The sequence below is a fragment of the Mustelus asterias genome, chromosome 6 (assembly GCF_964213995.1).
Source record: "Mustelus asterias chromosome 6, sMusAst1.hap1.1, whole genome shotgun sequence".
In the NCBI taxonomy this organism is placed as follows: Eukaryota; Metazoa; Chordata; class Chondrichthyes; order Carcharhiniformes; family Triakidae; genus Mustelus; species Mustelus asterias.
The window spans coordinates 93,469,550-93,485,048 of record NC_135806.1 but is presented as its reverse complement, the minus strand read 5'-3'; the positions used below and the strand labels follow the sequence as shown (position 1 = coordinate 93,485,048).

Genomic DNA, 15,499 nt, shown 5'->3' with positions numbered 1-15,499 from the left:
GCATTTTATCACATCCTTAGAATGTCATAAAGTGTTTCACCATCCAATGATTTATTTACAGGTGTGACTGGGCAGGAATTGCCAGAGATTTTAAATTTAATGTTTCTTTATTAGTGTCACAAGTAGGCTTACATTAACACTGCAATGAAGTTCCTGTGAAAGTCCCTTGATCGCCACACTCCGGGGCCTGTTCAGGTACATTGAGGGTGAATTTTGCATGGCCAATACATCTAACCAGCACGTCTTTCAGACTGTGGGAGGAAACCGGAGCACCCGGAGGAAACCCACGCAGACAAGAGGAGAATATGCAGACTCCACGCAGAGGGACTCAAGCCGGGATTTGAACCCGGGTCCCTGGTGCTATGAGGCAGCAGTGCTAACCACTGTGCCACTGTATAAATGGTAATACAGTGCTTAGTGCTCTATAAACAATAAGCGATACGAGTGATCAATCTGATTTTGTTTGAGAAAGAAAGTATGTGGCCGGCTGAATTCCCTCTGCTTCTTCAAACGCTGCCACAGGGTCTTACACTCCTATCGAAATTGACAGACTGAACTCACTTTTCATTTGAAAGACTGCGCCTTTGGAAAGACAACAGCCCCTTCAGGACTGCACCTAAGTGTCAGCTTAGATTGTGTGCTCAAATGCTGGAGCGACGTTTGAACTCACATTACTCAGGCAAATTGCACCTCTTAAAACAGCAGACAGATGAGAGCTATATAAATACAAGAACCATCATCTTCTAAGGTTTAATTCATTATGCACTCTCTCCAGTTCAAATAATAAATTCTACTTCCCGCGTCAAACCTTCTGGCTGAGCTGGGTGTGATTGCCAATTTACAGTTAAACGATGGAAAGTTTTGAGCTGTGATTTCATGTCCACTGGGAGATGAATTAAGATTGATCACATTCATTTTACATTGGTGTTTTTTTTAAAAATGAGTGGAAAGAGAAAACAGAAAGAGGAAACCTTTGTTACACCTGCCTGGATTTGATTCAAACACAAGAGCCAAGCTGAAAAGGCAATGTGTTAAACCACACCACTGTGCAGAACTTTTGTATGATTGTTTATTATGGTTTTAACATTTGACAATAAAGTTCAGTTTTTGCTTCAAATTTAATGCCGTCCAGACCCAAAGAATTCTTGTAGTCAAATCACCTGTAGTCAACAAGCTTTTGTCTACAAACGGACAGGCGAAAGATCAGTTGCAAGGCGTGGAGTGGGTAAATTTAAAAGATAATTAGAAATATTACCTTGCAGATTCTGAATTTGGATCTTGGAAATGAGAACCTTTTTGATAATGCTCCTGCTGTAATAGTACTTGTCTTCCTTTCATTGTAACAGTAACCAGTGGGAATCCCTTCTGAAGTGTCCAGGTGTTCATCACTGCTTTTACATCAAGGACATCTTCCATAAACCATTGCTGCAAAATGAAGATAAAAACACTAAATTGAAATGCTTTACACAGTGTCAATTACTTATGACTAAAATTGTCATTTCCCTCTTCTTGGTTACGATTGAATCTCACAATACATTACATACTATACTGCCATCTTTCATTTTCCCTAGGTACTGCACATAAAATAGCTTCATACAGTCCACTTAATTCAAATTATTTGATAACTCATTCTTTTCTACTAAATTCCTACATTATCTTATTTATATTGTTTAATTCAAATTATTTGGAGTTTATAATTGTGCTTTCTCATGTGTCTTTGTTCAGTTTTCTTGTTCCTTTACTGCTTTTTTCAGCAATATCAGTCAATGCTTCCAATGAAGTGTTCTCAGGCATTACTAATCTTTAGGTTTTTTTTGCTTGCACTGTCATTTTGTCCTGTTATACGGAATAACAATCTTGAATTGCACAGTAATGGAATGGAATGAATGCATTTCCAGAAATAATATTCGGTAAAGCCTTCATAATTAACTAGGGAATTATTTTGAGGGCATTGTCTAGTTAAAGTTGGGCACAAAACGATCATTAAAAATGAATCCTGAAAGGGCTGCTTCACTGGTTTCACTGAGCATTTGTGCACTGATCCAATTTTTTATGTGTGTTTTATCGCAGCAATTTCATCAATGTCTTATTGTATATTTGTACAGTGCATTGTTGGCATTCCTGCCTCACCCCCTGACTTCAGCTCTTTTGTCCATGTTTGGACCAAGGCTGAGATGAGGTCAGCAGCCTAGTGACCTTAGCAGGACCCAAACTGAGCATTAATGAACATAAGAATATAAAAACTAGGACACTACTTTTACATTCTATTCCTTTAGCAATAAAAGCCAAGATTCCAATTGCCTTCTATTTTAGCTGCTGCACCTGCATACTAGCTTTCTGCAATTCATGCACGAGGACATCCACGTCCCTCTGCACTGAAGCACTCCGAAGTTTCTCGCCATTTAGGTAATAATTTGCCTTATCCATGATAAACAGTATATGTCAAATTTTGCCCTATTCACTTAACGTATCCATGTCCATTTTTAAATTTCTTATTTCATTATCTCAACTTGCTATCCCACCTATTTTAGTGTCATCTGCAAATGTGGCTATGGTACCTACTATCCCTGCATCCAAGGACCAAACCTTGTGGCACCACACTAGTTGCATCTTGCCAACCAGAAACAAGTTGTGTAAGTGCTACTTGATGACACTTTTGATGACGCTCTTCCATTATTTTGCTAATGATTACTGATGGGCAGTGACTGGCCGAATGCGTTCAATCTGCTTTCTGTGGGTCGGACATGCCTGGACCATTTTCCACATTCTTATTCTTTCATGGGATGGCAAGGGCAGCATTTGTTGCTGTACCCTAATTACCCTCGAGAAGGTGGTGATGAGCCGCCTTCCTGAACTGCTGCAGTCGGACAGATGCCATTGCTGCAGTTGTACTAGAACAGCTTGGCTAGGGCTGTACTTAGTCTGGGAGCGAAGTCTCCGATACTATTGTTGGAACTTTGTCAGGGCTCATAGCTTTTGCCTTCAGCCATTTCTTGATATCATCTGGAGTGAATTGAACTGGCTGAAGACTGACATCTGTGAAACTGGGAACCTCTTTCTGCTGAAGATTGTTGCAAATCCTTCAGCCTTGCTGTTTGCATTGAGGTGCTGGGCATCCCCATTGTTGCGGATATTGTGGAGCCTCCTCCTTTGCTTAGTTGCTTAATTGTCCAGCACCATACAGGACTGGATTTGGCAAAACTGAAGAACTTTGATCTGACCCGTTGATTGTGTGATTGTTTATTCCTTCTGCTGGTTGGTGTGCTGCGTTGACACCTCATTTTTAGGTATGCCTTGTGCTGGTCTTGGTATGCTCTTCTGCACTCCTCAACAAACCAGGGTTGATTCGTTGGCTTGCTGGGAATGGTAGAGTCAGGGATTTGCCGTGCCATGAGGTTATAGATTGTGGTTGAGTGCAATTCTGTTGCTGCTGATGGCCCACAGCACCTTATGGATGCTCAGTCTTGAGTTGCTAGATCTGCTGTTAATCTATCCCATGCAGTACTATGGTAGTGCCACACAACATGATGGCGGGCATCCTTGGTGGGATGATGTGATTCTGACTTCACAAGGACTGTGTGACAGTCACTCCTACCAATACTGTCACGGATAGATGCATCTGTGACAGGGAGATGGGTGATGGCAAGCTCAAGTAAGATTTTCCTTTTTGTTGATTCACCACCTTCCAAAGTTCCAGTCTGATTGCTATGTCCTTCTGAACTCAGTCACCTCAGTCAGTCAAATCACTCTTGCCATTGGGCAATGAAATTCCCCCATCCAGAGTGCAGTCTGTGTCCTTGCCACCCTAAGTCCCTTCTTCCAAGTGATGCTCAACATCAATGAGTACGAACTAATCAGTAGGCAGTTTCCTTGCCCATGTTTGACCCAATGCCATAAGGATTTCTAGGGCAACTCCCTTCTCACCGTATATCACTGTCACCTCTGGTATGCCAGAGATGGCTGGGGAGTCCTCTGGGTCATTGGTTGTAAGGTATGCTGCGGTGAGTATTTGTGTCAGGCTGTTGCTTAACAAACCTGTGGGACAGCTCTCCCAATTTTGGCACAAGCCACCAGATGTTTAGGAGGTCTTAATACGGAGAGTAGGGTGTGAGGTATAATTTGTGGTTCCTAGGCCTGATGCCAGATGCTTTGCCCAATTTCATTCACTTCACCTTTACTGTGGTGGTTTGGTTCTGTGCAGCTTGCTAGACCACTTCAGAGGCCAGTTCAGAATAAACCAGATCAGGTAGGGATGGCAAATTTCCTTTTCCTAAAGGGCATTTGTAAACCAAATGGGTTTTTAATGACAATCTGAGGAAGCTTGTTTTAAGCTCCAGATTAATTAATTAATTAAATTTAAATTCCACCAGCTACCCTGTGAGGATTTGAATTTGCGAACCCAGACCATTAGTCTGAGCCTCCGGGTTAAAGGTACTTCCTTTGTTGAATGGTACAAAGGTAAAACTGTCTGGATTATTTATGGTGATGGGTTTTATTCAGAAAAATGTGCAATATACTCTAAGAAACTGGAAAAAATAAATTAATTTGAAAGTGGAGAGGTGCAAAAAATAAAGTATTTCGGAGTACACAGAACATAATTTTTAGAAATAATAATTGAAATATATTTTACAGTTGGACATAAAACTCAGACTTTTCAGTAACCAATTATATTTCAAACCTTCAACTTCCTAAAATAATTTATAAATAACACCAACAATTTGGATTTTAAAAAAATGTGATCTTACAGAACCAGGAGGCAGCTCTGACTTTTTTAAGCAAAACTGTTGTTCATTTAGTCTGCTTCCATGTGTATCATCTGACGGACAAATCTAGAAAAATAAACAACGGGATGTACTTTTAGTCAATTGTTTAAATGTGAAATTATTTAAATTATAAGAAAATTAAACAACTGTAAATATAAGATTGCCCTTCTGCAAGGATCATTGTAAAATGGCACAACTCTGCTGCCCGTAATTTGCATCAATTTCCCACTGTCCATCCCGTTTGCTCACTCACTGATCTGCATTGGTTCCTAGGCAGCCAGTGCCTCAATTTTCAAATTCTCATCCATGGTTTTAAATCCTTCCAGGGCCTTGCCCTTCCCTTTCACTGTCAGCTCCCCCAGCCTTACAATCCTCGGAGAACCCTATGCTTCATCAACTCTGGCATCTTATGCATGGTAAGAAGTTTAACAACACCAGGTTAAAGTCCAACAGGTTTATTTGGTAGCAAAAGCCACACAAGCTTTCGGAGCTCCAAGCCTCTTCTTCAGGTGAGTGGGAATTCTGTTCACAAACAGGGCATATAATTATGCATGGCCCACATACTTTGTCTGCATCACTGGTAGCTATGCCTTTAGCCACCTAGGCCCTAACCTCTGGTATTCCCTCACTAAACTTCTCTGCATTTCTCTCACCTTGTCCTTCTTTAAGACATTGCTTAAAAAATGGAGCTCTTTGACCAAGGTTTTAATCACCTCCTTAATCACCTTCTATAGATCAAGAACAATCTCTCTATTGTGGACTCTATTCGACTTCGTATCGTGAGGAGCACTTTGGCAAAAGTACGTGCTGAACTCTAAAAGTCCAAATAATTCATCCATGTAATATTGGCACTTCCCTCTCTATAGTTATTGATAAAGTCAATCATTGGATATTTAACTAGCTCTTGCTTAAAAAAACTAACATGGCCCCACCATCTCAGTTAAACTAGTTCCCAGCCCTGCCAATTGGTGGCTCCTCCTCAAAGGTCTGCACACACGCACTGCCAGACCTGCTGGCTGTATTCAACATTTTCTGTTTTTATTTAACCTTTACTGTCTTACGTTTTGGTAGTTAAGGTTCTGTATAAAAAAGCCTGGTGCACAACACAAAACATTTTCCATGAGAAGCTGATACCAGACCAATTATCTCTCTCAAAGATGAAAACTAATAAAGGAAATAGAGAAATTCCTGCTGATCAACGAGGGTGGGGTGCTCTGACATAATATTATCCCTTCTGTAATTTAAATAAAGCTACCTTTTTAAAAAATAATTTTTAACCTGCTTCAAGCTGCAGTTTAACTGATGCAAGGGTCCTTAATGTTATTTTCTACCGGGAACTTAGATTTTCTTTCATCCATCTTGATATCACCAACTAATTTTTCTTTCACCTATCTTGGGGTCACTAACTTGGATTACCACAAAAGCAAATTTAATTGACTTGCTCATAAATTGCCAGCACTTCAAATTTTCAGTTGTAACCTTCTTATTCAGAAGATACCAAGCAGAGGATCTAACTGTTTCCCCACAGAAGGCAAAAAATCAATCAGAGGTCAAGACATGACAGTGCCATGCAGCTAACAACATTGATATAGCCACTGGGTAACAGTGACTGGTATATAGAATAAAATAAGCCAAAAAGGCACATCCAAGATGACTAATAATTTATGGAGTAATTAATACAAACTGTTCAAAAACATTTTACAATATATTTGGTGATTTACACCAGTCTATCACTCGATTACAATAATTCCATCCATTACTATCTTTGACCAAAGAGATGTGGCATTTGGGAACAATCATGATTGCTCTCAATAATTCTGCTTCGAGGGTTCAAAGAGGGTGAATGGCATAAAACAGTTGATATGAATAATCACCCAACCAGGAGTGTATTAACAAAAATGATTTTACATGTTGGAATACTTGAGCTTACATTGGTCAGGCTGTCCCACAAATCCTCATTTTTTGCATTTCCATAACTATATTGCCGTAGGTAGTTAATAATGCCAGCTTTAAAAACATCTTCCGTCAGGTAGTCCATCAGCATGTTCAGAATGCAAGCTCCCTGCAATTCAGACCAATCAAACATTGTAACATTAAATCTCTTACATTACAACATTGCTGCATTGTCAAAGACAGTGAAGGATATTCAATTAATCTTACACTCTGCATTTATTGCAAACATATTAATGTCAAGTTGTGGCGTTAGCAATATCATCGAGTCCCTTAATTCCTGATCTTAATGGAAATCACCAAGTTTAATTATTCTATCACAAATCAAATTTTTGCAAATAAGCCAAAACGCTTGGTTAAGAAAGTGCTGTGAAAATTTTATAGGAGTCACAATAGTTTTTCATTTGACAGACTGAAACTAGCACATATTTAATCAAGATTGTTGTCCATGTTGTATTTTTTTCACAGAAGGCAATAATTTAAAGTTGATTGTAGATAATAATACTATGTCCCTGCATGATTATATTTATCATACCCTGGTGAGCATGAAAAGGTAAGAGAACAGAATGTACTTGTCACATTCTCATTCATATTTCCTTTAACACAATCTACACAGCCAATTACTAACTCATGTCGCAAACTCAATTGCATTCACTCTTAATTTTGTTAATAATCTGTACAGAACCTTATCAAACACCTTCTGGAAGTACATATAGAAAGCACTTGTAGACACTCCCCTATCCACCTTACTATCCCCTATAAATACTCCAGCTACAAGAGCAGACCAGAGGCCAGGTGAGTAACTCACCTCCTTGGATTTGAATATCTCACCTCTGGCTTGAATCTTTGCCTAGTCTGGGTGACTCTGGAGTATTTTCAAAATGGTGGACAGATCCTGATTTCGGGATTCCCAATTCCATTCCCAGGCTGTCCAATATTCAGGAGTGCCTTTTAAGGGTATGGGCTTGTTCGGGTCACAAGCCCACAACTAGCACTCCCAAACTGGCCAGCTCCATTGCTCCATTCCTCTGCAATGTTCACGTAGTCAGGCCAGATCTTCAATGAATTGTGGTTCATGGCCCCCCAGAGATAGTGTGATCCATAGTCTTTTAAAAGGGGACCTTTTAAAAGGTTACTTCAAAAGGTTCTTCTCATGCTCCCGTGCCTCTCTATGGCCTCTCATGCCCACTATGCCAAACTATGCCCCTCAACCTACCGCTCCCTGGTCCCTCACACCCCTTATGCGAAGCTATAGCGCTTCCATATCTACTGATCCACTATACACTGCATTGAACCAATGAACTTATAGTGACAATAGTATGTGTAAAAATAGCTTTGAAATAGTCATTAATTCAATACTTTCCACTACGTCAAAAAAGTCTTTTCAGTACAGACCAATAAAAGTACCAATAATTCAGATCCTTTGAAGTTTCATAGAAACTGGAAGCACTTGAAACCGCTTTACCTTGTGTAATAAACGTGAATTTAACAACAGAGACTCGAGAGTCAAACCTGTTAATCAAGCAATGTTTTCTCTGGAGCTCAGATGTTTCAAAGAGTAATGGATGCCTGGGCTCTCTGTCAAGCATAAATAATGAGCTTCAACTGAGAGTCCTGAAATCCATTATTCTGACCAATCACTGATGGGGCATAGCCTGGTGCAGGGGCAAGATGTGATATGGATAGGGTATGGGGAGTGTGTTTAAAGTTTAAAGTTAAAGTTTATTTATTTATTGTCACAAGTAGGCTTACATTAACACTGCAATGAAGTTACTGTGAAAATCCCCTAGTTGCCACACTCCGGCGCCTGTTCGGGTACACTGAGGGAGAATTTAGCATGGCCAATGCACCTAACCAGCATGTCTTTCGGACTGGGGGAGGAAACCAAAGCACCCGGAGGAAACCCATGCAGACATGGGGAGAATGTGCAGATTCTGCACTGACAGTGACCCAAGCCGGAAATCGAACATGAGTCCCTGGCGCTGTGAGGCAGCAGTGCTAACCATTGTGCCACCAGGCTGCCCACAGGGTGTGAGTGCGAGGCGGTGTTAGGGATGAGTGCAGGAGCATGTTTGCATGTTATTTTAACGGGGATGAACTCCCACAGCAACAATGCAGAAGTTAAATAGCTGGCCTCAGCACAGGACAGCATGTGCCTGCCCCCGACGTCTTTCCCAGATACGCTGGCTCGAATGCAGCCTGCATCCACCCCGGCAATTCAGATCTCGCCTTCACAGGCACTTTCTTCCAATGAGGGCAGGCCATGCCCTGAATTCTCCCAATTACCGTTATCCGCCTTAGTGATGAAAATCCAGGCCAATGACATTCTTTTGCTTCTCTGAAGTTGCAACTTGTTTAAAAGCAACCATTAGTTAATTTCCCATCTACTTACCTTCTCATAGGAGACATCGTCAAACATTTCCTGAATCTGTGCAGGGTTTTCCACTGGAGTCGACACTGGATGTGAAGAATTGAAGGCATCTACTTCCATTGCACTGAAACATTTATCCAGGAAGAATTCTCTCTATGAGCAAGAAAAGGATTTAGACTTTACTTGTTGAATTTCACATTCATACTTTACACATAACTTTTCTAAAACTGTGCAGATGATAATGAGTCAGTGATTTAAACAAAACTGAACAACTGTCTGACAGTCAGTGCCACAGAATTAGAACAGAGTTAGGTTTGGATTCCAATATTCTTACAGTTCTCTTTCTCGGGCATTAGTACAGATCATTAGTATTTCCTCATTGGGAGAAAAAAGATCAGAGGACAAAGTGGCACCTGTCTGATCCCTATTGATTCTTTACTGCCACTTACAGGAATCAGTGACAGAGGGGTGCAAGAAGACCAGATATTCAGCCTCTTCCCTATGGAAGTATCAAACCAAGAGGATGAAGAAGAGGCCTTGACTTTAATGTACTAACTTTGTCCGTCTAATTTTGGTTTAGTGGTTATCACAATAGATAAGCAGTTTGAGAAGAGCAGTTCTAGATATTTTAAGATTCTTAACAGATACAATGTTGCACATTTTGATATTCATAGAATTCAGTGAAGAATAATTTAAGCTTAAATGACATTAGGTTTGTGGTTAATTTATGTATCATTGGTGGTCAGCACAAAGCATTTCAGGATACGTGTGGCAATGCAGAGGGACGGTAAATAAGCTTGATGAATTGTGGGCACAAGTTGCTGCAAGATCCCATGATAGAAAGTCAAGAACACAGCCCTGGCTTAAAGAGGAGGAGGATTAAGAACAAGAACCAGAAGTGATATGAGGAAAAAATTGCTTATGGAGTGAGACGTAATGATCTGGAGTGCACATCCTGGAAAGCGAAAAGTGGTGGAAGCAGATTCAATAGTAACTTGCAAAAAGAATTGAATAAATACAAGATAAAAAATATACCAGGCTATTGAGGGGAGGTTTGATGGAGGTGTGCAAAATTATGATAGGTTTAGATAAGGTATGATGTGGAGATGCTGGCGCTGGACTGGGGTGAGCACAGTAAGTAATAAGTCTCACAATACCAGGTTAACCTGTTGGACTTTAACCTGGTGTTGTGAAACTTCTTACTTAGATAAGGTAGACAGGAGAAATCTCTTCCTATTAACTAACAGTAGAAGGTCTAGGTTTTGGGCAAGAGATGCAGGGGAATGGGAGGATGCAAGTGGTAATGACCCGGAACTCATGCCCATGAGGGTGGTTGAAGTGTAAACCATCAACTTTTTCAAAAGGAAACATGATGGAGACTTGAAGGAAGTAAACTCGCAGGGCCACATGGAACAGGCAGGGGTGATGGGACAGACTGGATTGCTCTGCAGGGAGTCAACAATAGACCCAATGGAACCGGGTTCGAATCCTGCCATGGCAGATGGTGGAATTTGAATTGAATAAAAATATCAGGAATTAAGAATCTACTGATGACCATGAAACCATTGTCAATTTTCAGAAAAATCCATCTGGGTCACTAATGTACTTTCGGGAAGTAAATCTGCTGTCCTTACCTGGTCTGGCCTGCAAGTGACTCCAGAGCCACAGCAATGTGGTTGACTCTCAACTGCGCTTGGACAACTAGGTATGTGCAATAAATGTTGGCGAGCCTGCAACACCCGTGTCCCATGAATGAATTTTTTAAAAAGATGGCCTCCTACTGTTCTGTAAATGACTCTATGACCAGGATTTTCCAATCCTCCCATGGTGGGAATCATCACAGTCTAAATGGAAAATTTGATGGATCAGCCAAAGGTCCATTGACTTGGGGCAGGAATTTCCCAATTCACAACAGGTTGGACTGGAAAATCACGGCTTTGGAGTCTATAATTCCCTACAATGATACTATCTTTTGATAACTGAAACCAAAGGCATGACGAAGGAGTGACGACATAGTCAGGACCATTTAATGAGAAATAAATGGACTGGTGATACATTCAAAATAATGGAAAATAAATGATCTGGTTTCTACCAGCTGCAGTTAGATTGTGGTTAGCACAAAACAGAGTCATGTTTAATTCACTGCTCATGAATGGTTCCATTGCTCAGAACATTGAATACAGGAGTTGGGATGCCTTGTTGAAGTTGCACAAGACATTGGTAAGGCCACACTTGGAATATTGTGTCCAAGTTCTGGTCACCCTATTATAGAAAGGATATTATTAAACTAGAAAGAGTGCAAAATAGACTTACTAGGATGCTACCAGGACTTGATGGTTTGAATTATGAGGAGAGGCTGGATAGACAAGCACTTTTTCTTGCGGAGTGTAGGAGACTTAGGGGTGATCTCATAGAAGTCTATATCATAATAAGGGGCATAGATCAGCTAGGTAGTCAATATCTTTTCCCAAAGGTGAGTGAGTCTAAAACTAGAGGGCATAGGTTTAAGGTGAGAGGGGAGAGATCAAAAGGGTCCAGAGGGGCAATTTTGTTCACACAAAGGGTGGTGAGTGTCTGGAACATACTGCCAGAGGTAGTAGCAGAAGTGGGTACAATTCTGTATTTTTAAAAAGCGTTCAGACAGTTACATGGGTAAGATGGGTATAGAGGGATATGGGCCAAACACGGACCATTGGGACTAGCTTAGTGGTTAAAAAAAAGGGGTGGCATGGACAAGTTGGGCCGAAGGGCGTGTTTCCATGCTGTAAACCTCTATGTGTCTATGTGCATTTATTCATGACATCTGCAATATCATCGGGAGGCTTTACAATGCTTCTCATGGATCTGTTTCACTGAAAACCTCAATGTGCTATCTGCCCAAAACATGCAGTAAAACACAAAGGGCCCGATTTTACCAACAATTTGCGCCTGTTTTCGGGCGCGAAATTGCGTAAAGTCGGGTGTGAGGCCTTTATCGCGATCTGCACCCACGTCCGCGCAGACCGCCACTTTACCAAGACCCGCGAATGGCAGGGATCCATTCCGCGCCCAAATCGGGCGCAACGATGATTTAAATGCATTTGCATGCATTTAAATTGAATTAATGAACTGCCCGTCCAACTCTATCAGCATTTCACCTTTACCACCGCGTTTACCGATCTGGAATCGCGCTTTTAGGGACTTGCTAAATAAAAGTCTGAGTCGGGTGCTCCAGCTGCTGAAGAGCGCATTCAGAGCTTCCACCGGCTCTCTGACTCAGATCAGTGGTGTTGGGGGAGGAGGGAGGCGGGTCAGATCATTCTCTGGTTGGAGGGGGGAGGAGGGGAATGAGGTCAGATCATTGTCTGGTTGGGGGGGGGGGAGGAGGAGGAGGTGGGTCAGATGTAACTCTGGCGGGGGGGGGAGAGGGCCGATCGTTGTCTGGTGGGGGGGGGGGGGTGGCGGGGGAGGGAGTGAGGCCAGATCGTTGTCTTGGTGGGGGGGGGGGGGTGGGGGGAGTGAGGCCAGATCATTGTCTTGGGGGGGCGGGGAGGGAGTGAAGCAGGATCGTTGTCTTGGGGGGGGGGGGAGAGAGGAGGGAGGCGGGTAAGATGTATCTCGGGGAGGGGGCGGGGCAGATGGATCTCTGGTGGGGGGGGCAGATGGATCTCTGGTGGCGGGGCAGGGGGGTCCACTGCCACTCTGCGGGCGATTGGTGGGGGGGAGGGGGGCAGGGGTGGCGATCAGTCGGGTAGTGGCAGGGATGAATAAGGGACACACACACACATCACTGTCCCCCTTATCCACCACACCCTGCTACCCAGACCGATCGCCATCCCTGCCCCCCTCCCCCCCCCCACTGATCACCCGCAGAGTGGCAGTGGACCCCCCTGCGCACCCTGCACCCCCACCAGAGATCCATCTGCCCCCCCCACCAGAGATCCATCTGTGCCCCCCCCCCCCCCGCCCCGAGATACACCCTCACTCCCGCTTGTCACTCCCAGGCCGCTTTCTCTGCTTTCTGCGGCTCGGGGGCGATCCAACACGGGCGCGCTTTTTCCAATTTTTTTCGAACTGCGCATGCACAGTTCAGAGCTCTGATCGTTCCAGCAGTACTAAGCCCCGCCCACAGCGCGAATGGGACTGGAGATGGCTAAGAGCGTATGGGGGCGCCTGAAAGCGGATTTCTAAGTCGGATCTGTGCTACGCCCAGATTGAGCACTTAGAATGAAAATGGTAAAATCGGGCCCAAAGGGTATCAGCGTGATTACAAAACAGTAGACTGATCAAAGGATCTAGCTTATAGTTTATAACAATTGTTTAGACCTTTTGAATAGATAACAGCTCAGCAATCATTCCTTGTCATCTGCCACTGTATTCACAACAAACTTTACACTGTTCATGTATTCATAATACATTTACATCCTGTAATCATTTTATTTGCAGTTTTTGTTCAGTGTGGCCACTATCAGTGTGCTCCAAAGCTCAATATGTCATTATATTTGTTCAAGGTTTATAATCATGATGTTAAAATGGCACCAGAGTTTGCTAGACCTGATCAATTTGTTTTCAGCTAGATAATTCTCTGGAAGGATCTCATTCTTTTTTTATTCATCCATGGGACATGGGCGTCGCTGGCTGGCCAGCATTTCTTGCCATCCCAAGTTGCCCTCAAGAAGGTTAAGGTGAGCTGTGTTGACCCACAATGCCACCAGGGAGGGAATTCTAGGGTTTTGACCCAGCGACTGCGAAGGAGCAGTGATATATTTCCACATCAGGAATGGTGAGTGGCTTGGAGGGGAACTTGCAGGTGGTGGTGTTCCCAGAAATTTCAAAGATAGAATAGAATCCCTACAGTGCAGAATAATCATAGAATCATAGAAACCCTACAGTGCAGAAGGAGGCCATTCGGCCCATCGAGTCTGCACCGACCACAATCCCACCCAGGCCCTACCCCCACATATTTACCCGCTAATCCCTCTAACCTACACATCTCAGGGGCAATTTTAACCTGGCCAATCAACCTAACCCGCACATCTTTGGACTGTGGGAGGAAACCGGAGCACCCGGAGGAAACCCACGCAAACACGAGGAGAATGTGCAAACTCCACACAGACAGTGACCCGAGCCGGGAATCGAACCCGGGACCCTGGAGCTGTGAAGCAGCAGTGCTAACCACTGTGCTACCGTGCCGCCCCTAAAGGCCAGGCCATTAGGCCCATTGCATTTGCACCAACAACAATCCCACTCAAGCCCTATCCCCATAACCCCACATATTTACCCTGCTAGTCCCCCTGACACTAAGGAGCAATTTAGCATGGCCAATCAACCTAACCCACACATCTTTGGAGTGCGGAAGGAAATCGGAGCACCTAGAGGAAACCCACGCAGACATGAGGAGAATATGCAAACTCCACACAGACAGCCATCCAAGGCCGGAATTGAACATGTGTCCCTGGCGCTGTGTGGCAGCAGTGCTAACCACTGTGCTACCCCAGCAGTTATCTGCTGTCCTTGTCTTGCTAGATGGAAGCGGTCAAGGGTTTGGAAGGAAGTCTAAGGATCTTTGGTGAAATTCTGAAGCAATGGGTGACCAATATATGTAACTGACTGTACAAAACAAGAACACAAAGGATAGGAATTGGATGAGATCATATTGTCCCTCCAGTCAATACGATCATGGCTGATCTGGGCTTCAACTCCACTTTCCTGCCTGCTCCCCATCCCCTTTGGATTCCTGAAGAAATCAAAACTCTGTCCATCCCAACCTTAAATATAGTCAACAATGGAGCATCGGCAAACCTCGGGGGCAGAGAATGCCAATGATTCGCCAGCTTTTGAGTGAAGAAATTTCTCCTCATCTCAGTCCTAAATGATTGATCCCATATCCTGAATCTGTGCCCCCTGGTTTTAAATTCTCCAACCACTGGAAGAAACCTCGTGGTGTCTCCGCTGTTAAGCCCCAGTCAGTCTTTAATGGTGTATTCAATGGGAGATGCCTATCTAAATGGATTTTCATTCTTTGTTTCAAAGCCTTTTTTCATACATTAATTATATCAAAATTGGTCCAGCTTTGGGACGGTGTAACTCCTGCAAATGTTAAGGTATGCTATTTGATAGACCATGGAATAGATCAAATTAATCTCTCATGATTTTTTTTTAACAAAGATTCTACAAAAACACTTTTATGGGAAATCAAAGAGCAAAAATTGTAGAATAACAAAAAAATGTTCCATCAGTGCAACAGATAGAATAATATTCAAGCACTTTGGAAGTTAGGTACACTGTACATGATCAGGCTGTACAATCCAGAAGAGTTGGGGCAGCAGTTGGCACAGTGGTTAGCACTGCTGCCTCACAGCGCCAGGGACCCAGGTTCAATTCCTGGTTTGGGTCACTGTCTGTGTGGAATCTGCACATTCTCCTCTGCCCCCGA

The 15,499-nt window shown here is 43.0% G+C and overlaps 1 protein-coding gene across 1 annotated transcript in view; it reads right to left on the bottom strand.

Annotated features, from left to right (window-relative positions):
• Positions 1-15,499, bottom strand: part of LOC144495002 (endoplasmic reticulum aminopeptidase 1-like) — a 63,567-nt gene that overhangs the window by 26,620 nt on the left and 21,448 nt on the right. The window contains exons 8-11 of the mRNA XM_078214762.1: positions 9,106-9,237; positions 6,694-6,825; positions 4,746-4,829; positions 1,256-1,425 (exon numbers count right to left, since the gene is read on the bottom strand). Coding sequence (XP_078070888.1) covers positions 1,256-1,425; positions 4,746-4,829; positions 6,694-6,825; positions 9,106-9,237 — 518 coding nt within the window. The remainder of the gene's footprint in view (positions 1-1,255; positions 1,426-4,745; positions 4,830-6,693; positions 6,826-9,105; positions 9,238-15,499) is intronic.